Source organism: Halichondria panicea, chromosome 4 (genome assembly GCF_963675165.1).
Source record: "Halichondria panicea chromosome 4, odHalPani1.1, whole genome shotgun sequence".
Taxonomy (NCBI): Eukaryota; Metazoa; Porifera; class Demospongiae; order Suberitida; family Halichondriidae; genus Halichondria; species Halichondria panicea.
This window is the reverse complement of record NC_087380.1, coordinates 6,830,868-6,853,032: the sequence shown is the minus strand read 5'-3', so window position 1 is coordinate 6,853,032 and position 22,165 is coordinate 6,830,868. Positions and strand designations below refer to the sequence as shown.

General features: G+C 47.0%; 3 protein-coding genes across 3 annotated transcripts; 2 read left to right on the top strand and 1 right to left on the bottom strand.

The window, feature by feature from the left end:
* The first annotated feature begins 32 nt into the window (after positions 1-32).
* On the top strand, positions 33-2,970 carry LOC135334632 (ELMO domain-containing protein 2-like). Its single transcript, XM_064529901.1, has 6 exons — positions 33-200; positions 282-408; positions 888-1,017; positions 1,404-1,537; positions 1,786-1,982; positions 2,675-2,970. The coding sequence occupies exons 1-6, from the start codon at positions 83-85 to the stop codon at positions 2,818-2,820; spliced, it is 852 nt and encodes a 283-aa protein (XP_064385971.1). The 5' UTR covers positions 33-82; the 3' UTR covers positions 2,821-2,970.
* LOC135334610 (KICSTOR complex protein SZT2-like) lies at positions 2,853-22,161 on the bottom strand. Its single transcript, XM_064529865.1, has 33 exons — positions 22,036-22,161; positions 21,717-21,863; positions 21,451-21,669; positions 21,320-21,403; positions 20,904-21,012; positions 19,198-19,247; positions 18,637-18,951; positions 18,367-18,578; positions 18,255-18,310; positions 18,131-18,201; positions 17,716-17,876; positions 17,327-17,491; positions 16,581-17,108; positions 16,224-16,358; positions 16,083-16,161; positions 15,593-15,763; positions 15,321-15,537; positions 14,267-14,790; positions 13,640-14,008; positions 13,193-13,526; positions 13,017-13,143; positions 12,253-12,961; positions 11,649-11,958; positions 11,217-11,340; positions 9,991-10,085; positions 7,768-9,716; positions 7,331-7,504; positions 5,925-7,028; positions 5,558-5,723; positions 5,100-5,353; positions 3,617-3,753; positions 3,267-3,381; positions 2,853-3,190 (listed from the first exon to the last, which is right to left on the bottom strand). The coding sequence occupies exons 1-33, from the start codon at positions 22,054-22,056 to the stop codon at positions 2,990-2,992; spliced, it is 9,432 nt and encodes a 3,143-aa protein (XP_064385935.1). The 5' UTR covers positions 22,057-22,161; the 3' UTR covers positions 2,853-2,989.
* Positions 19,352-20,773, top strand: LOC135334625 (uncharacterized). Its single transcript, XM_064529889.1, has 2 exons — positions 19,352-19,557; positions 19,716-20,773. Exons 1-2 carry the CDS (start codon positions 19,359-19,361, stop codon positions 20,720-20,722), a joined length of 1,206 nt encoding a protein of 401 aa, XP_064385959.1. The 5' UTR covers positions 19,352-19,358; the 3' UTR covers positions 20,723-20,773.
* Positions 22,162-22,165: the final 4 nt, after the last annotated feature.

The window sequence follows — 22,165 nt, the reverse complement described above, 5'->3', positions numbered from 1 at the left end:
TTGCAGCAGTTGTATAGAAACCGTAGAGTTTTTAGGGGACCACGCCTCCCACACAACCAAGTATAAAAACGTCCTGTATAAAATGGCTGGGTTTCTGTGGAGGCTGTGGAAGTGGCTGTTGCATCTAGTGACTGGGAGGTGTGAGATATACCGTCTGGCTGTGTGGAGTGCTCCCATTCAACAGAGAGCATGGAGCATCAGTAAGTCTACCCATAGACCTCTACTATCTATGGCTACCTCTCTCCATGATAACTCTATACGTACCTCTCGTCCTCTGACAGGACGGAGCCTCGAGGTATCTCATATCAAGACTCTGAGTGATGTAGTGACTGCCAGGGAGTTGGGAGTGACTGAGGCGTTGGAAGTCATAGCCTCCGCTAAGAAGATCCCCTCAGAACAACGTCACCAGTGAGTACATGTACACCACCCCCTCATGCCTCATTCACATATCCTTTAAGTATTATAACTAGGTACGGGGGATAAGGGGGTGTGTCTGGTAGTGGGTCCGTTGATAACCTCCCTCTCTAAGAAAAGGGACAGTTAAGATCTCCATAGATGTCATTTAGACACTACGTGCATTTTTATTGTAGCTATTAAAACTATGTCAAGATGAGGTTTTTACCTTCCAGAACTTTGATCTGAGCATACCATGTGATAGGGCTTGTCTAGAGCTACAGAATGCATCTCTTAGCTTTGCTTTTTGATGAAAGTTATTACTTATATATACCGAAAGAAGTTTACTAAATTGCAGAAGGCTACAATTATAGCCTGTAGTTTGTCAATCGTAGTAACTTGTTTATGTCTATATCAGTGCTTTTATTGTAGCTAATTTTTGCCATGTATACACTTGTACCCACCACCACTGTCCACTATAGTTGTTGCCACAGGTTTGAGGAGTCCCTGAGGCCATGTGTGGTCAGAATACGCTCCGTGAAGTCTCTGTTCTGTCAAGTGGAGGACTTGAGGACACAATCATTCTCAAAGGAGAACCATCAACATGAGGCAATGCTCCTTGAGGTAACCTAATCGCCCCCACTCTTCACACACCACACACCCTAATGTTCCTTGAAGTAACCTAACCGCCCCCACTCCTCACACCACACACTAGGCCTGGCATAAATTGCTCGAAAATTTACCTAAATTTCTTGCTGGAATTTCCCAAATAATCTACAAACTAAATTTCCCAACAAAAGTTGCCCAAATTTCTTGATTGCTGAGACACACCTAAATTTCCCAAAAAATTGTCGAGCAATTTGTGCCAGAGCCTACCACTATATACCCACACAGCCTAATGCTCCTTGAGGTAACCTAACCGCCCACCCCACTCCTCACTCCCCACACACCACACACTATATACCCACACACCCTAATGCTCCTGAGGTAACCTCCACACACCCACACAGCTTTGGTCGATGCTGTATCCAAGTGTAGAGCTGGAGGATAGAATCACTAAGCAATGGCAGGACATTGGTTTCCAAGGCAATGACCCGGCCACAGACTTCAGAGGCATGGGCATGCTGGGACTGACCTGTCTACAGTATCCTATACCGTATAGCGCTTTATTTCCGAGGAACTAAAATTTCGCAGTTTCACGGATATACCTTGAATTAACATTGAAATGTTAGTTTTCGTTCGAAATACTCCCGGTATTGTAAAAACCTCTCTACTGTAGGGGTGTGGTCATTTGAACCTCTATCCTCGAAATAATATAATCCGCAAAATTTTAGTTCCTCGGAAAATCAACCATCTCTGTATTATGACGATTTCTTGACACTGTTTTTTTAGTTATTTCTCTCGTAGCCATGGCGATACCGCTCGCTCAGTCCTCTCCCACTCTCACCACCCTCGCTATGGTTACCCGTACGCTATTGTGGTCATCAATCTAACGTCACTAGGTCATGGTTGGCTGAAGGAGGGACGACTAGACAAGTACCTATACTGGGAGGAGGAACAACGTGACCACACCTTCTATGAGATCATAGGTAAGCCAACTGATGGGTTGCAGCAGCTGCAAGTATAATATAATAATTATATACGCAGTATTGCCTATACATGTATAGTGGTATTGCCTATACATGTATAGTGGTATTGCCTATACATGTATAGTGGTATTGCCTATACATGTATAGTGGTATTGCCTATACATGTATAGTGGTAGTGCCTATACATGTATAGTGGTATTGCCTATACATGTATAGTGGTATTGCCTATACATGTATAGTGGTATTGCCTATACATGTATAGTGGTATTGCCTATACATGTATAGTGGTATTGCCTATACATGTATAGTGGTATTGCCTATACATGTATAGTGGTAGTGCCTATACATGTATAGTGGTATTGCCTATACATGTATAGTGGTATTGCCTAGTGAGCCAGAGTACACTCACTGATGCATTGCAGCAGCAGGAAGTATAATTGCCTAATAACAGTTTCTCTGTGGAGTAGTTGGTACCCTTGTATGTATGTAATGTATGTAGTTTTCTTTGTGAAATAGTTGGTGTCTTCATAGGCCTTCCGATGGTGAATTACTGATGCAAGTTTTGTGATTATAGTCGAATTAATTTGGAATATAATTTATAGAGAGCCTAGCGCTTTTCTCGATCCCAATAATCAGTCGTTTGGTAGCAATCTGCAGTGTGCTGTTTATCATGTGACACGTACTGTTTGCAGGTAGTCTGGTTGTGCGTTTTGATGGCTATTGGATGAAGAGTGAACCAGAGAATGTGATGGCCTTCCCTCAAGTCAGAGAAGCCTTTGCTGCAGAGTTGGGAGCACAACTCAACACCGATGACTCATTAACACTATCCGTTAACTAATAATAATAATTAGCTAAAGAGCCTGAAGTGAATTAAAAATCATACAATAATTGAAGTTTTTTTCATAATAATTAATTCTAGCATCGATCATTGTTGAAGTTTTGTACAATTTTGTGCTTGATGCCAATTAATGTGAAAGAAAAACAATAATGTTATATATATAATAGAGTTACAAGAGGTTCAGTTGGGGTTGAGGTGGTGAAGTGTCTAGAATACTCGCCCACAGGAAACTGCACATGAAGTTGACAACAGTCTCCACATGACTTCTCTCAGCCTCTGGATTGGCTGTTATAAGTCGCTCTGTTCTTGGGACTCCGCCCTCTTTGGGGTGGCGGTACATACAGGACAGACTACGTGTCTCCTTGTCCACCTGTGTGTGTGTGTGTGTGTGGGGGGGGAGGGGGGTAATTAAACTGTACATGCTAGCTATTATTAGCCAGACTGACCTGTACTAGTAGACACATGTCCTGCCACTCTGGGTTGACAATAGCTGCTCCACTATACGAGTCATCATCGCTGCAGTACACTCGGATATTGTCTACGAACCGCACCTGCAACGGACTGACACACACACACACAGTCAACACACACAAGGCAAGGCAACACCTACATGTACATGTACACATAGGCCCACCATGCAACGGACTGACACACACACACACACCCACACACACACCCACCCACCCACACCCATACACCCACCCACACACACCCACACACACACACAACACCCACCCACACACACACACACACACACACACACACGGACACCACTGTACGTAATTCATACACTCACAGTAACAGTTTCTTGAACCAACGTCGAGGCTGCCTCCTAAGAGGAGCTAATCGCTTGTCAAGAGTGTCCAATGGAACCATGGTTACCAGGCGTAGGAGCTCCCGGAACTCTGAGCAACTCAAACCCTCCAATGGACTCTGTGACAAATATCAATTATTACAAGAGTGCCATGTACAGTTAGTACTACAAGCCAATATACGGAAGCCCACCAGTTCCATTGAACTTCCATTCTAGAAATATCCACGTACTCTAGAGCGGAAGTTCAGAATTGACTTTCCACATTACATGTGTGTGTACATGTGTGTGTGTCTTTAGTGACTACAACCCTCCTCACTTGAAATGCACGGAGAGAACACACGTGAACCCTCTCTAGCTGCACAGTGTGCACAGAGAGAACACACGCGAACCCTCTCTAGCTGCACAGTGTACACAGAGAGAACACACGTGAACCCTCTCTAGCTACACACAGTGTACACAGAGAGAACACACGTGAACCCTCTCTAGCTGCACAGTGTACGCAGAGAGAACACACGTGAACCCTCTCTAGCTGCACAGTGTACACAGAGAGAACACACGTGAACCCTCTCTAGCTGCACAGTGTACACAGAGAGAACACACGTGAACCCTCTCTAGCTATACAGTGTACACAGAGAGAACACACGTGAACCCTCTGTAGCTACACAGTGTGCACAGAGAGAACACACGTGAGCCCTCTCTAGCTGCACAGTGTACACAGAGAGAACACACGTGAACCCTCTCTAGCTGCACAGTGTACACAGAGAGAACACACGTGAACCCTCTCTAGCTGCACAGTACACAGAGAGAACACACGTGAACCCAGCTGCACAGTGTACACAGAGAGAACACACGCGAACCCTCTCTAGCTGCACAGTGTACACAGAGAGAACACACGGGAACCCTCTCTAGCTACACAGTGTACACAGAGAGAACACACGTGAACCCTCTCTAGCTACACACAGTGTACACAGAGAGAACACACGTGAACCCTCTCTAGCTACACAGTGTGCACAGAGAGAACACACGTGAACCCTCTCTAGCTACACAGTGTGCACAGAGAGAACACACGTGAACCCTCTCTAGCTACACAGTGTACACAGAGAGAACACACGTGAACCCTCTCTAGCTGCACAGTGTACACAGAGAGAACACACGTGAACCCTCTCTAGCTACACAGTGTACACAGCGGGACCACACTATACATGTTAGGATCGATGTACACTACCGGTAACCAAAAGAGGTACGACACGCGCATGTGTGCCTCGATTGCTAATTACCTCTGCAATAGAGCGTGGGCGGGATAATCGAGGGGTGGTTACGCCCACACTCAACGTTATTGCAGAGGCAATAACGCCTAATCGAGGCACGCGTGTCGTACCTCCTCTGACCTGTAACTATTCTGAACACTTGAGGTTCTTTTCAATTATATTTCATGTGTGGTGAAAATAGTGGTAACATCACTCACCCTTCCTCCTTCCTCTACCGACTGCCCGTACACCATCCTTTTCCAGAGTGCATCACGTCTCATATGTGAGAGCGCCACCTGACACGCCTCCTCAAGGTGAAGCTTGACCCCGGTCATGTGCTCCGCTATAAGCCGAGTGTTGAGTACGAGTTGTGAGGCTTGTGAGGGTGTGGAGAGGAGGCCCATCCGTCGTCGATGCTCTCGTACCTGTAGACTGAACTCACTGCTCTCAGTCCCTTCGTCATCATAGTTACCTGCGGGCAGGCAAAGGGGGAGGGGCTAATTCTGAATACACAATAATAATATATTATGAATTACGAGCTCTGAAAGATATGGCTATCCAAACAACTGAAATTTGGCAAAATAACGCTAAGTTCTAATACATGTAGTCGTTAAAACGGGTGGATGCCAGTTATATATAGCCCACGCTTTTTCTACAATTTGGGTACTGACAATACCTGATGGTAGAGGGTGACAGGAGGGCAGCAGTTGAGGGGAGTGGCGTATGAGACGAGGGTGACTGTCATCTCTGTGGACCAGGAGGAGGTAGTAGTCGAGGTGCAGCACAGGACTAGGGTCCTCCACACTTCGGAATAAGAGGAGCACTCGAATATCGTACTTGTCCTGAGAGACGGGGGGCGGGGGGCGGGGCAGTGTACACATGAACATACATAATCAATGGCATACAAACATAAATATACAGAGTACTCTTTTACATGAAAATAACAACTTTTTAATATTGCAAATGTTTTGTGGGACTTAAAATTATAAGTACTAAAACTAAGGCACTACGAAGCTCCTCTCACACTGACCACACCCACTTACCTGTCCGTCCTGTAAGAGTGCAGTGAGCTGCGGAGAGGTCAAAGTTCCCAGTGCATCTGTACTAACGTCTATGAGTAACGCCACATCCTCACGTCGACCACTCCCCCCTCCTCCTCGCAGATCTAGCGTACGTCCACCAAACATGGCACAATGGACCACCAGATATTGGTACAGAACTAGCGGTAGCACACACGGTGTGGCCACCTCCAAGTTCCCCTTCTGGAGTAGGTTACGAGCAAAATGTGGGCGGGATTTCTCATAACACAAGATTATATAGCGTCGGAGGTCAAAGTTGTCGGGTGGTGAGTTATTAAGGTAGCTTAGCAACAGTCGAAGGTGAAAGTCCATCATGAATGAATGAACGTGAATGAAATCTTTGTATCGAGCACATTCTAATGAGAAAAGGCTCTGACTTTCGGGGGCCAAACGATCGTTAAGTCGAGAAGCCTCTAAACTGTACAGCTTGACGACGAAGTTATCGTCATAGAAACATAACTCGGCTAAGATGATTCCTCCCGCCCACCATCGTTGTAGGCACTTGTAGTGCTTGTTAGTGACGTGTGTGGTGTGTGCAGGGGGTGGTCTGCCCCCTCCCCGGGAAGTGGGTGTGGCAATCCTCTCAGCGATGGCTTGAAATCCGAGACTCTGCAGATAGCCAATATACTGCGAGAGTAGGTCCTCTTTGACCTCTTCAATGACCCCCTTGACCTTTAGGCAGCTGACAGGGAGGATGGAGGAACAACAAAGGTGAAGAAGACGCGCCATTCTCTTGAGGGCTGTGATGGTGGCCGCGTTGACAGGTGCCAGACTCCGGCTCTGCCACGATTGGAATACTTTGCCCAGTAGTTCTTGTCGGTCAAAGCTTCTGCTCTGGGTCGATAAGTGAGAGCTTAACTGACGGCCGTGGTTGTAGACTGGGTCCTCCGTGCGTTGGGGTGGTGCTATGGGGGCGGAGTTCTGATAGGGTGTGTCGAGGAGAGGTGATTCTGACAGTACAGGTCGTTGGAGGCGTGATCGAGGGGGCGGGGCATCAGTCTCCTGAGGGGTGTGGTTACGTATCAGCTGCACCAACTCCTTGCGACTGGGACAAGTCTTCACAGCCAGCTGCAGGGAAATACAAACAATGTGTCAATGGTTTTGACCTTTGTACCTTAGAAAAAGATCATAAGAGCTTTCAACACATAATTATAAACGTGTTCACACACCCCATACACACAGGCTGTTGGAAAAGTTTAGCCACGGCAGGTTCCCTCCTACCTTACTTGATAGGCCTTTCAAGGAGCTACAGTACAAATGCACCTTTTAGAATAGAAATTGGGCAGTACGTCCTATCTCAAGTACAGACAAGCAAAGATACATGTACACGGCATTAATAGTCAAAGTTCCTGATGACCCGGCCACTGCACCTTGGTAGCTGGCTGTATGTCAGTGGCTTGTGTGTGTTGGAATAGCCCCAGCTTCTGAGTGAGTAGGTGATGCACTAGTCCAGTGCGAGAGCTCTGCCACTCGTGGGCCTTGGTCAGCTTGTGGCCAATACGCTTGCTAGAGTCCTCAGAGAAGTTGTACAACCACACATCAACCTGAGCACAAAACAGTAAACAGTGTAGTCTATTAACCTGGCTGTATTATAGAGGGTGGCCTGCTAACACAATAGACATGTTCACTGTTACAGTATCAAAAATGAATGAGGTTTAGCTATTAGTAGTATACAGCAGTGTAAGTACAGCAGTGTAAGTACAGCACAGTTGAGGTAAAATACTGCATTCTATTGTACACACAAACGCTTATAATAAATAGTCATACGTATACATGTATGAACCTACAACTACGTGTATATACACACCTTGTCAGATGTCACCATAGCCACGACCATTCTCTGTCTAGGTACGAAAGCCTCGGCAGCAATGGGCATGTGTTGTAGTGGCACTGGTAGGCTCTTGCTAGCCTTGAGGCAATCCAGTGGTTGGTACAACTGGAGGGGAAGGTTGGAGGCCTTGTCTAGCCAGGGACGTGGGGAACGCGCCTCAGGGTATAAACTCTCCTTGAATTGCAACAAGTTCCGACCAATCAGAATGTAGCGAAGGTCCCTCAGTCGTGTGTCCACGTGTCGCTCGATTTTGGTCCAATCTTGTGGGGGGTCAAAGTGCACCAGTTGTCCGTTAGGGGTTGATGCAAAAACGTTTACGGCTAGATCAGGTGACAGTTGCTTGAGGGCGGCCATTGCTTGAGTGAGGAAGGCTTTGGCAGAGTAGGAGCCCAGGACAGTGTATGGATAGTGCTTCACAGAGAGTGCCTTTAATCTGGCAGCTGCTGATAAATGTTCTGGGATAAGTTTCTCGTATGCTTTACTCAGTACGCCCTTGTTGCCAAAGTGAGCGGCCATCCTATTAGCATCGGCTTCTTTGTCTCCTCCTTTACTGCCTTCCATAGCGTCCTGTATCTTGTCAATAATATGCTCAGTGAAAGCTCTTGACCTTTGTGGACTTACTGACCCCACATGGAGGGACTCCATCTCCAGTGTCCTCTGTACGTCAGCTGAAACCTTCCGTGAGTCACCAGCGGAGGCTTTCCGAGAATCAGTGGAAACCTTCCTGCTATTAGGCCCATTAGTATCATCAGACGATCGTCGACTGTTTGGTTTGGCCCTGGTATCGTTGGAGGTATGTTTGCTGTCATTAGACCCCCTACGGCTTTCGTTAGACCCCCTGCGGCTATCGTTGGACCCCTTAGGGTTATCGTTTGACCCCCTGCGGCTTTCATTGGACCCCCTACGTGTGTCTGCCGCCGGTCCTCTACGAGAGTCTCTGGATATCTTGCGACTGGGGGGCAGTACCGTAGCCCCTTCCTCTACCACCGTCTCTAGTTCATCGTTGAGCGAATCACGTCGCTCGCTATAGTCTATGAGGATGTAGGGGCTGACCTCTCGATCCCTCTCGTCTCTAAGGGGCGTGGCCACAGGGAGGGCCAGTAGGTGGAGTTCTAGAATATAGTCCACTAATGAATGCTTGAAACACAACAAAACTTTATCCATAAACTCGTTCAAACCAAAGTTCCCTTTTTCCCACACGTGCAATCGAATGTTATAGTGACCTTTGACCTCACTCTCAATCTCGGTGATGACACAGTTTAACCCTTCAATTCCTGAATCACCAAGTTTCGGATACTGACTGCTAGGTTCCACAACTCCAGGTAAAGGGGTTATTATTCGTCCCTCTGGACTAACGAGACTGATACTGACCACACCCATGCCACGCCCTTTGTTGTGCGGCCTAATGTACAGGAACAGATGGTCCTGGTGGATCTCATGAGAGCTGTCACATGTTTCTGAGAGGTAGGCATTTTGTAACTCGAGCGGTACTTGGAAATGATCTCTGTTGTCAGGTGACGTGTAGTTGGGACGCAGAGTCAGGGCGGAAAAATTTTGGAGGAAGTAAAAGACGACAGCTTCGACACTTGTAGCCCAGGAAGGTAGCGGCAGTGAGAGTATGTGTGATGGTTCAGTTATGAGTGGCTGAAGAAATGTCACGTCAGCAGGATAGAGCTTCAGGCGTTGGTTACGAGCGTACAGAGAGCACATGGCCTCGAGGACAGCATCGTCTAGTTTGAATAGCACGACATGGTTAAGTCGCTCTGTGAGATCGTGGGAGGGGAACTTGATGCCATACAACTGCAGTACGAGACTTTCCTGGGGCTTCCCCGACTGGAAGTGGGCGTGATCGATCTTCTTGTCTAGATCGGGGATCACCTCTGATATGCTTGGTTGCATTGAAACCGTACTCATAGTCTCAGCAGCTGCAGACACAGACAAGAGAGAGGAGGCAGTTAATCAGTTGAGGCACATTGACTTGTGGACTAATTAAAATCCATAATTCTTGAGTAATTAAGAGCTGTCACCCACACCCACCCACACACTCACACAACACACCCACTCACATTGATACCCTCCACGTACAAGCCCCCCCACACAATATGTAAATTATGTTATCAGGAAGCACATACAGTATTGATGAACAGCTGGACCCCCCCCCCCCCTTACATTGGTACATGTATGTTGGTATGTTCTCACCTTCGACAGTGGCTCGAGTCTCTGGTCGTTCCTCAGTCATTACCAGGGACTCTTCTAAACTACCCTCCTCCACATGACACAGAGACTCGTCAATCCTGAAAAGGGGAGGGGCATAATAATGTCTCTGTACATGTAACAGTGTATACTAGTGTTCATATTCGCCAAATAGTGGCTCAGATTGGAATGTGGGGCTTAATGAAGTATCTGTTGTACAGTGGGATGGCAGTGCACTTGCAACAGATGGCAGCATGCACTTAAAATAAATGATCGGCACGGACAAAGCAGAACAGTAAATCACAATAGATTGTTAGATAATTATCATGCACTTTTATTAGGGCCAATTAGCGTAGTTGAATAACTTAAGAGAGAATTCAATCTACCTAAGGGCAAGTTGGGTCGTTTCACAGAAACCGGGCGACGACCCAACTTGATTATGTACTTGAGAAGGAGTATGATGTGTTCAAAATTTAGGGAAATTACTTATTGATTTGTAAGAAATAATTATAAGAAAAGTCCCCCAAGAGGGAATCGAACCCACACCTTATCTACTATAAGCCACCACCCTAACCACTAGGCCACACCTATTCTGTCCCTAGTCATTACACCTCTTAGTTATCACGTACATACAGCATACAGACACATTTGTACATAATTATAGTGGATTGCAGATCGATTTGCAATGCAAAAGAAGTTGCATGTCAGTGTTTCATCTATGCCAAGTCTTTAGTTTTATTGCTCCAGTCATACACCACTACATGTACTAAGATTAGGGGGAAGGTTTGGTTGCACGCCACACAATTGTTGGCAAGTGCATCACAGTACATGTAGATCTAGTTACATACTACACACCATAGACAGTACTAATGTGATGATGTCATTATTCTACAACATTTTGAGGGAATAATCACCCCCCCCCTTGATGATGAAACCCTGCATGTACAACTGTACGTATATTATTATCTGCATTCTAGCCTACATGTAAGCTTGCTCTTTATCAAACTGAAACAGAAACCTATGATAGCATTCTTGAAAAGCTCTATTTTAAGAATGCTTGCAACGATTTGACTGCCTGTACATGTATTACTGTAGGGCAATTCTCAGTTGCAAGTGCACTGCAATCCATTAGGAAAGGGTCAAATACAGTTAGTGTGTAGTGTTCATAGCCGCTGAATATTCTGAATATGGGGTACCAATTTGCATCTATTTGTACACTGAGAGTTGCTCACTTGAGGTAGAAAATGGCCTCCTCTCCCGTTGAGCTGATGTCCTGGAGCACGTACACGTCCAGTCTGTTGGACACAGAGAACACATCCAGGGCAGTACGAGTGATCCGTAGCACCGTCTGTGATCCTGCAGGGAAGGGGAGTATACGAGGTAAGTAGGGGAGGGGAGCACATACCAACTGACGAGGTACATGTACAGTGTAGGTAGGGGGGTAGTACACACAAACTGCCATGGGTTATATAGCCTTACAGTGTGCGGTATTGTGCGTATTTTCCTGATTTGGCTAGCTACTTTCAATTTGGGTGGTTATACATGTAACTTCATTAAAAATCAATTATGTACCCCTCTAGAGAAGGCCATTATAATAGGTATGCTAACTTAGTACACAGTAACAGAGCAACACACACAACGAGGGTTTCATGGAGACAGCTGACCTTTCTCCTTTAGCCTCCAGTGTGGTGTGATGTGTATCTTCCACTGAATATCACACATGAACTCTTGACCTCTGAATAGCTCCCGAGTGTCCTTTGACCCCGTACCCTCGTGCTTGTTGACGACCTCATCGACCCACGCCTCGGACGCACTCTCTGACAGCAGGTACGGTGAGCACATGCGAGTGTCTAGTAGCTCCTTGAGTAAGAACCATTGGTTAGTGCGATGACACACTCTATACACAGCGTTCTCCAAAAGACCACACAGCACACCCAGCTCATCAAGGTCCACATCTGGCCGAGAGCTACGAATCTATAAGAGGTGAGGGGATATTGGAAGAGCTGATACATGTAGCACAAGCTTTGTACATGTATCTACATGTATAAGAGGTGGTGGTAATAGCAAGAGCGTACGGTGATGCTATGTATCAAGAGCTACATGTAACGACACAAGCTAGTACATGTACATGTATCTATAAGGGGGGGAGGGTATTAACAAAAGCGAACAACACAAGCTACATGTACGTATCTACATGTACATGTACATGCATGACTGTACCGTGCATAAGGGGGAGGGGGGTTGTTAGTACAACACAATGTATCTTACCTGTAGACAGACTTCCACCATATCAGGTAATGGACGCAGTATGAGCCACGATCCCTCGTCCTGTAGTTCCCTACCATACAGCTCCATTGACACACTGCTGATGCTGCACGATTGACTGGCCTCGTAACCGCCCACACTCAGACCAGCTAGACTATCTTGACTGCCCTCGGCACTCACGCCCACTGACTCAGGCTGACTGGAGGGAGGATGGCCTTTGGGGGCGTGACCTCGGGGGTAACCTGACGATAGTGACCGACGATGCACTCTTGACCTCGGCTGAATGGAGTAGGGAGGCGGAGTCTTGGAACGACCTTCGTCCTCGTTGATGTGACATAGTGACAGCTGGTGGTGGGCGTGGCCTTGTGGGAGGAGCAGCGGAGAGAGGTAGTAATAATTGTCAGTTTTGTTGACGGTATAGTCTGGAACTTGCACGGCTTCGAGCTCCTGCAAGAAGTGGGACAGAGAATGATTCGAGCCAAACACAAAACGAAGTGGAACACGATGTGAGAAGCATTTGTCAGATTTTGTCATCTGTACATGTGCCATGACAGTTTGCAGGAGGTGCTCTGAGATGGGTGTGGCTTGTCGACCAATGGAGACCAGCTCATCAGCGATCAACCACTCCAGTTTATTCTTGAGTGCATTGGCAGTGGGAGTGTGTATCTGTGGTAGTGTGGAGAGAGGTCCTTGGTCGACCAGCGGGACACCACTATAAGGGGAGGTGGGCAGTCCTTATATGGGCGTGGTGTGTATTAATCACTCACCCATCAGACTCTTCCTCACTGAACTTTAACCTATTGTCCTGGTAAGAGGGCGGTGTGAACGAAAAGAACTCCATCTCCATGGAAACAAAGTAGTCTTGATTTGGCAGCAGCTTCGATTTCAGTGGCTCTGTAAGAAACAACATATAATCGTTAGTAACCATGACAACTGGGCTTACTCAAGCACAGTGGTACCGTGTCTTGAACGAAATCAATTCCTTTCTTTGCTGCCTTTATGTCATGTGACACTGTATGCGTATCACCCGTCTGTTTGTTTTTTAAGCTGAAGCGTACATTAAGGAATAAGGGGGTGTGGCCCTGAGGGGTTGGGGGTGTGGTCTCATCATCTGAGTCTTCGTCTGATGAAAACAACACTTCGATGTCCATCTCCTCCTCACTAGGACAATCACTCTCTGTAGGGGGGTGGGCCGCTATCTCCATGGTAACCACCTCTACCTCGGCAGGTCTGGAGGCCTCACTAACAGGAGACATTACAGACGGAGTTACATCAACCTATAGCAAGGGTACAGAGTTCAAAGATACATGTACATGTAAACACACACGCGCACACCCACACGGGCAATTGATCCCGCCATAGTGTACTGATCAATACAGTATTCACTTACATTATTCTCCTGAGTGCTTTGATCTGTCCAATGATAGTAGCCAGTAGCGTTAGGTACGTTGAGGAAACCACACCCACTCAATGCCCCCCACATGGCTGCCCTCGTCTCGTCCCCCCAGTGTTGATAGAATATATCGTCGTCATCCCCGCTCCCCACCCTCACACACGTCTTCCAATACTGGCGACTGACCACCCCCTCCAGTAGCTCCGTGAGAGTGGGTGTGTCCAGAGGTGCGCTGACAAGCCCCTCCTCCTCTCCTGTGTGACTAGAGGCGTGAGGACAGAAGGCAGCTAGTAGAGGAGTGAGGTCAACCGTGACACTAGCAGACAGGCACACAGTCAGAGCAGTAGCAAAGTCAGTACCAGATACCTGGAATAGTAATGGTGTTGTGTAAAATGTGGCATTCAAAGTTACATTGTGTCTACTGTACCTACATTAAATAACGAATTTATGTAAAGCAACGGTCAAACAAATCAAGCTAATATTAATCTGAGACCTGTACACGGCTTACTTAAATGTACAGGCAAATACTACATGTAGTTATAATTACTGTGTACATGTACCTACAAATGTATGGGAGAAAGCAATTGTACTCTGCACCCTGTACTCTGTACTGGTATAGCTCACGTTTTGGTTGCTACTAAGAGCATGGCTGAGCACGTCCAGGTACGAGATGACGTGGGCATTGCCCAATGAGAACAAGAGGTGCTCCAAACCCTCCCTCACGTCTGAGGGTGTGGCTAATCGAGCGGCCAATGGGCAGTGGACATGGAGGTCAGGTGACTTGCACGGCAACTCTTTACCCATGGGGTCAGGGTCCATCAAATGAGCTAATTGGCAGTCCATAATTACCAGGGGAAGAACAAATGTCCCCTCTCTACGATAAAACATGTCAGGTAGGTAGAGTTGCGTAACATTGTCTTCTTGACTTAGAACAAAATGCTTCCACTCTGTAGAGCTAGAGACGTAGAGATAGGGCTTGAGTGAGTCGAGGGGTTGTGAGGCCGTAAGGTGTGTGAGGAGTGTGTGGGTGTTGGTGAGGGTGTGTATGGGTGTGGGGGCGAAGGCCGACAGCCATTGAGTCAAACTAGTCCAGAGCTTTGAATTGAGTGGAGAGCAATGATCAATGTCAACAAAGTCAGCATCTGAATCTGCAAGGACAAAACACGTACGTAATATTTAAATAGAGGAGAAGAAAGAAGGGATAGTCTGGGACAGTGTGAAAGATATAAGGGGGGCAGTAGGAGGATATAAGGGGGGCAGTAGGAGGATATAAGGGGGGCAGTAGGAGGATATAAGGGGGACAGTAGGAGGATATAAGGGGGACAGTAGGAGGATATAAGGGGGACAGTAGGAGGATATAAGGGGGACAGTAGGAGGATATAAGGGGGACAGTAGGAGGATATAAGGGGGACAGTAGGAGATACATGTAGTGGGGCATAGAACAGTTGGACCCATGGAACGCTTGGAACCATGGGACAGTGCATGGATCAAACGTCTATTTTGGGCCTGGTTTTAACAAAATACTGTGGGCTATAATAGCCCAGGGAAAGTTGAGGATATAGTGTGAAATAAAGGGACTAATAGACTACATGTAATAGTGGGAGATATTGGGAAGAAAGTGGAGAGAGTTATGGATAATAGAACATGCATAAGTTTGGCTGGTGTATTTCCCACTCACCCTCAGTGAAGGCTGTGAGGGTGAGGACAATGGCTCTGCTGCTTGCAAACAAACTGCCTGGATAGACGTCCAACTGACAAGCTAGCGGATCACATGACTTGGCTATCGGGTCACATGATCCAGGGGGTGGTGGTACGACGGTGTTGTGCTGACAGCGATGTTGTAGGTAAAGAAAAGTAGAGACTGACGTCAACAGCTGTTGATCAACGCTGTGTATCTGTGGAAGAAAATACTAATTATAATTAATAACAATTCATTATTAGTGGTTTTACCTCATGGGCTATGTCAGTGTGAGATGCCTGGTTGAGATAGGAGAGTCCAGGGGGTGTGTCCACAATCCTCCCGTACTGAGGCTCCACCCACAACTCTGTCGTAGGGTGCTCGCTAAATGGAAAGATGACATACTGCAGCAGTAGTGCATGCTCCCGACTGGAGTAGGTTTGCTGTGTGGAGAGAACACACAATGTAATACTGTTGTCCGTATAGCTGGTTATTTGAGGCACGAAGTTTTCGAGGTTTTGGAAGATTGACCCAGAAACACGAACATTTAGTGTCTCGAAAATTGGTTTACATCCGGTATTGAGACCTCTCTACTGTTGGGGTGGCCGGCCATTTGAACCTCTATCATCTTAGTTTGGGAAATCCGCGAAAATTTAACGCCTCGAAAATAACCTGCTATAGTTTTACAGTAGTAATTAAAGAGCGCTAAAAAAGTGGTGCCAATCCTATTGACTACAATGATATAAATAAAAGTGTGTGTACCTTAACAGTGAGCTGTGCTATGAGGGACACCACTCCATTCCTTGAGCTGCTCAATAAGAATCCCTCCTTCAAACGCCGTCTATAAAAGGAGGGGGAGGGTACAATACAGTCACACACACACACACACACAGCCGGGGATACCTTAGGAGTGCTGATAGGAGTGTGGGTGTGGTCTGTGGGGCAGTGTAGACCCAGCGATGACAGGAGAGGTAGTCCATAGCAACAGGTCTCTCCTCTGTATGAGATGGAGTGGGGGCTCCTGAGCTTCCCTCATATCTGCAGGGGGGGGGGGTGGATTGCAGTAGAGGGAGTTGCTCTTTTTATTAGCAAAGGAAGTTAGAAATTGCAGTTTTGGTCGAAATTGAACGAAATCACTCTGCAGTATTGGTCCACATTCTCGATCATAGATTCTCATAATTATGAGAAATGCAATCAACTGTTAGTGTACGTATGTAATTATTATATATGTACATCCTTATAAGTAGTTAATTGTCTCACCGAATCATAACTCTCTGCAGCTGCTTGTCTATGACAGTGGCACTGGGTTTGGCCCTCACAGCTAGCGATGGCCTCTTCCTTCCCAACGTCCCCAGTGGTCTCTCACTCGGGGTAAAGGTCAACTCCTTGAGGGCAGTCTTTAGAGAGGTCACCGTGTTGGACTGGAGACTGTGGGGGGTCCCCTGAATGTGCCCCACGTGGAGCACAACACACGGCAGCACGTGCGCAACACGAACCACACAGAAGTACTTGGGGGCATCTACTGTCGGTAGGAATCGAATGTAAGAATGGTTCTCGAGTAGAGATAAAGAGGCCCATAACTTGAGGAAGTTGTACAGATGTGAAGCAGAGAGGCGACACTGGATAGTGGCGTAACGACCTGAGGGGGCGGGGTTTAAAAGGTGGGTGGGCAGGAGAGAGTCTTGTTGGAGAACGAGAGGTATTTTGTTTGAGTGGAACCAGCGGAACCATTGACTCGTGTCAATAGTACACATCGGACGCCAGAAGTTGACCAGCGAAGTAAACGACCTGAAATGGACAAGATACAAACACTCAAGGCTTTGAAACTATTATCCGGAAATAACTAAGCAAGCATTATTATATGCCATGTGACAGCTAGGGTAGTTTAGGAGCCACTGAATGAATGTTTTTAGTTTTGAAATCTACTGATCTAGACTCAACTAAGTTAAGAGAGCAATTAATGCGATGGACTATATTATAGTAGCTGGAGTACACTGATAACTAACCTTCCACCAGTTGAGGCGAGGTCAACAGAGGGAGATGGTTTGGTCTGGTTGGGAGGGAAGTAGAATAGAGGCATCCCATTGGCTACGCTCTGGGGGAGGGTGTAGTGAGTGGGCAGGGTGGGGAATGACAGGAAGTGACCCAAAAGAGCGTCAGAACTTGAGAACCTGAAACAACAAAACATGCTCAACAAACCGCATAAATTATAAAATTAACGTTATGTTGGACCAACGAAACTAAAGTTATGGCTGTTCAAAAATGCTCTCTTTAACGCTGAGTCCTGTTTCAACTACATTGTACTATATATACAGAGACCTGTATTTTGAGAGTAGCTCAACAAAGTGCACATTCCCGTTCTATGTACATGTACATGAGTAACCTGTATACTCACTTTTGTAGTGCTTGTTTGAACTTTCTGATGGCTGCCAGTCTATACGAGAACTGCACTGACGCTGTGTTCAGCTCACAATGGATGTCATGCACGAACGAGTAGGGCCCCTCATAAGATATGGACACCTGCACACTCTCCGAGACATGGCTCACTGGCCATGGCTGCAAAATAATGCGTAGGAAGCAATTTGTCAATGGAGGGCTCTAGTTTTTTTTAATGGATATAGAGTATGACAACAGGTATCTTATCTACACATAGAGCAGCTTGATAAGTCATCTCTACTTAATAGGCTAGAAGGCCCTGGAGCCCCCCCTTCCTACGCCACTGTAGGGGTACAACGTATGGTTGGGATACAACGTATGGAGGGGGGGGTACAGTGTATAGATGGACAGTAGATTTAATGAGAGCAACTTACTGCCATAATATTGTAGAAAATGGTGACTCCTGGTTGCCAAGGATAGTAGAGTACTACCTCCAGCAGAGCCTCTGTGGGGGGTATGAGTAGCAAGGGGTGGGGGTTGTTATGGTAACTACTGTACCTCTGACGGCCACTTGTTTGAAGAAGAATCCTTCTCTTATCTTGCAGCCCACCAGACTAAAGGGGGAGGGGGGGGTAAGGAAGGACAATGGGGGGCAACTACATGTACTCACCATAACACAGGTGCATAAATGGTTGTCCTCGTGAACAGTCGGTCTATCTTAGGTGTGAAGGGATCCTCCCACCCTCCACCACCCTCACACAACACACTCTCCACACGACTCTCCAACGCCCCCAACTGAAACGTCCACAACAGAACAGCTTGCTGTACTGCATTCAGACCTTGTACCTCCTTCTCCTCCAGTCGAGAGCAGGCATTCTCGATCTAAGCAACAACAACTTTTACAATTAACACACAATCAAAGTAACTGCAGTGTGTGTACCTTATTGGTATCCATTACGCAGCCGCTGCAAGCTTTGGTCATGAACTGTAATGTCTCAGTGTCTGGGATATGACCGAGGGCGTCCATTGGGTGAGGTCCCCCACCGACATGTACGACCCAACAGCTGACATTAGATCCCCTCATACCGTTGATAGTATTATGCATACTAGTAGGAGAGGAGAAACCGGACACCCCATCAGTGAGGATTACTAGACCCTTGAGGGCACAGCGAGGGAGCAGCTGTAGTGCCAGACTACCAGCCTTGACCATTGTCTCCAGACCAGCATCACCCACCAGAGAGGAGCGACCTGGAGTCTGTAGGGAATATAAGCATAATGAACATTGAGGCCAGGCATGTCTAGTCTCAAGCCTAGATCTACAGGACGCAGGCATGTCTAGTCTCAAGCCTAGATCTACGAGACGCAGGCATTGTTTTTTACATTGCTTGTAAAATTATGATTGAGCATAGATTACTACCGTATCTATGGATTGAGGTAGGCTAGCTGGGAATACTGTACAATACTATAAGAAACGGTTTTTGGTTGCATATATTAAACTCACTGCATTGTCTTGCTTGTCTTCACTGGCTTCTTCATGCACTGTTGCAGCCTCTGTACAGTGTGCATGCAAACAGCACAGTTAGTACACACAGTACAGTGGTATTATGTGTCCACGTGGGGTATTGAATCTATTGAAAGGGGAATTCCCTGCATAGAGTCTACATGCAGGGAATTCCCCACAATGTCGCGTCAACAATGGCCAGCATACTATATCAGCCTGAGCAGCTAGTACAAGACCCACGGCCAGTGTGGCGACCGTCTGACACTCACCCCTACCACCAGCACCCTCTAGTCAGAACCAGCACTGACCACAGAGGACACTGGGTCTGTCACATCTGCTCAACTGGCCCCACTGCTAAAGGTATTTAATTATAGCTATCTTAGAACATTGCTCCTTTTGATACAAACATATATATATAATCAGCATGGATTCTTTCGTTCTATAGGCCACAGCTATGTATAGTATTAAGCGCCACACACTCCACTCCACCCCACCCACTCCACACCCCACACACACAGTCCCCTCCGTGCTGCCGTATCTAGAGGACCCAGTCGACCCCTCCTCATCATCAGTGACTTTTTCCTGCCCTCAGTGTCGACTAGACGTCTGCTCCAGTTGTTTCCACGGTCACTTGCATCCCTTCCACACTCATCGACTACGCAGAGCTAAACCAGAGCTAGTGTACAAGAGCACAGAGGGACTGTGGCGATGCGATGGATGCACTTCAGTACATCCCTCACAAGTTATCAACCATCACTGTAGTCAGTGTGAGGTGGACCTGTGTGGAGACTGCTTCTCAGGCTTTCTGAAACACCCACTACACTCACAGCACTCCCTCACACCCGTGGACCCGACCATACTCTATAGAATGAATCTATCATGGACCTGTGACAACTGTAACAGCACATTCAATAGCACGAACAAAACAGTATTCTATCATTGTCATCTTTGTCAGTTTGATCTCTGCAAGACGTGTTTCCACGGTAACAAGCACCCCCTCCACGCCCACCCCCTACAGAAGTGTGACCCGAGATCCGTGTACCCTCAGAGCGAAGGACTATGGTATTGTGATAACTGTACGCGCAATAATCCCAGGGGTCAACAAAGGGCACTGCCCCCTCAAGCAATCATGTATCACTGTGCCCAGTGCGAGTACGACCTCTGTGAACCCTGCTTCAAGGCAAAGCCCATGAGTACATTATCAACACACCAGTCAAGAGTACACGAACCCCTCACTCAGCCTAACAAGCAGCCTACAGTCTACGATCAAACTGCTACGGGGGTAACGCCTAAGCCACCTATGAGTTATGAGCTAGGAAGTCAAGGGCCTTTGTTCACTACTACTACGTCTATGCTGTGTCTAGTGTGTTCACGACGTGCAGCTACTCACATCTTCAGTCATGGTGGTCGCAGGTGTTCAATGGTGGCACTCGTGTGTGGTGGGTGTGGGGAAGATGTCCTGTTAGATAAGAGACTGTGCCCGTATTGCAGGGAGCTGCCTGATAATGTTGAGAGGCTACACTAGCTAGGACAATGTGTTATTACAGTATTGTTAGTCAAATTATAATGAGAATAATCAATGTTTATGTAGATGTAAATAATTATCAAACAGGTTCTGCAACCATTTACCAAAACCTTGGGCATGAAAAGATGATGAGTGTGTTCATCAATTCAACAATAAGTATTCGTGTTGTGTGTGCACTCACCAGCTGCCAGGCTTAGCTCTAGTTGTGTGACTCCGGTCCTTATCCTGTCGAGCATCTCAGTGCAGTTGTCCCCTCTCATGAACACACCTTGGAGGAGAACCTGGATCACCTGTACAGGGTAGCATCACCATAACAACAATACTGCACACACACACACACACACACACACACACATACACAATGGCGTAGGAAGCAATTTCTCAATGGGGGTGTTCTAGTTTTTGAATACAGAAAAAAGTACGCCATCTACATAGTGCAGCTTGATAAGTCATCTCTATTAATAGTCTGGAAATATGATATGAGGACCAGGGCTCCACCCTTCCTATGCCACTGCACACAACCTTCGTACGTAGAGCTTTAATTCAGCTCCTAATAATTTTGCTTAACTCCACTGTAAGTATAATTATAATACTCACCTTTTTGGCGGAGTTGCCACAGTAGACAAGTACAGAGATGCAGAGCTCTGGTTCTATCCACAGCTCACTGTCCGGGGCTTGTAGCTGCGAGGGGGAGGTGGGCTAGTGTGTGTGTGGTGTGGGTGGCTTACAGGACGTGTGAGAAGTGTGAGTGTGGAGTCTAGGGCAGAGAGGGCAGAGTCAGCCTTGATACAGTGGGTGTGATTACTGACGACTCTCATGTTCTCAGAGAGGTCCAACAGGAACACTAGTGAGTATTGCTGACAGATGAAGTAGAGCTGACTGTGGGGGGTCAGTCTGTGGGGGGTTGTCATGGACAACACAGAGAAATCCCGAGTACCACCATCATCCTATACACAATCATAATCATATACGAGTGCATGATGGATTGTAGCACCTTGATAAAGAGATCTCCCTGCAGTTCCTTCAGTAGGTTATCGAGGAACCATGTGGCACGCACGCTACGCGAGACTCTGTGTTCCTTGCTCAGACACAGGTACACTGCACTGTGAGCTGACGTCAGGGACAGGGAGGAACCAGAGGACTAGAGGGGGGAGGTATACCTTTATATTGGTGACATACATGAGGGTATGGTGTGTACAAGGGGGGGGGGGGGGGGTGTGCGCCGGTACATGGTGTGTGTGTTTATGTGTGCGTGTGTGTGTGTGTAGCATGTGTGTGTGTGTGTGCTCATAGCCACCCTCTCACTCCCTCACCTCTCCTCCTGACAGTGTCATGTCTCCCTGAGTGGGCAGTAGATGAGGTGCAGTCTAGTCGCGTCGGTAGTAGCTGGGTAGGTCCCCTAGCCTTCTCTTATATTAGAATCATTACATAAAATGTGCATTA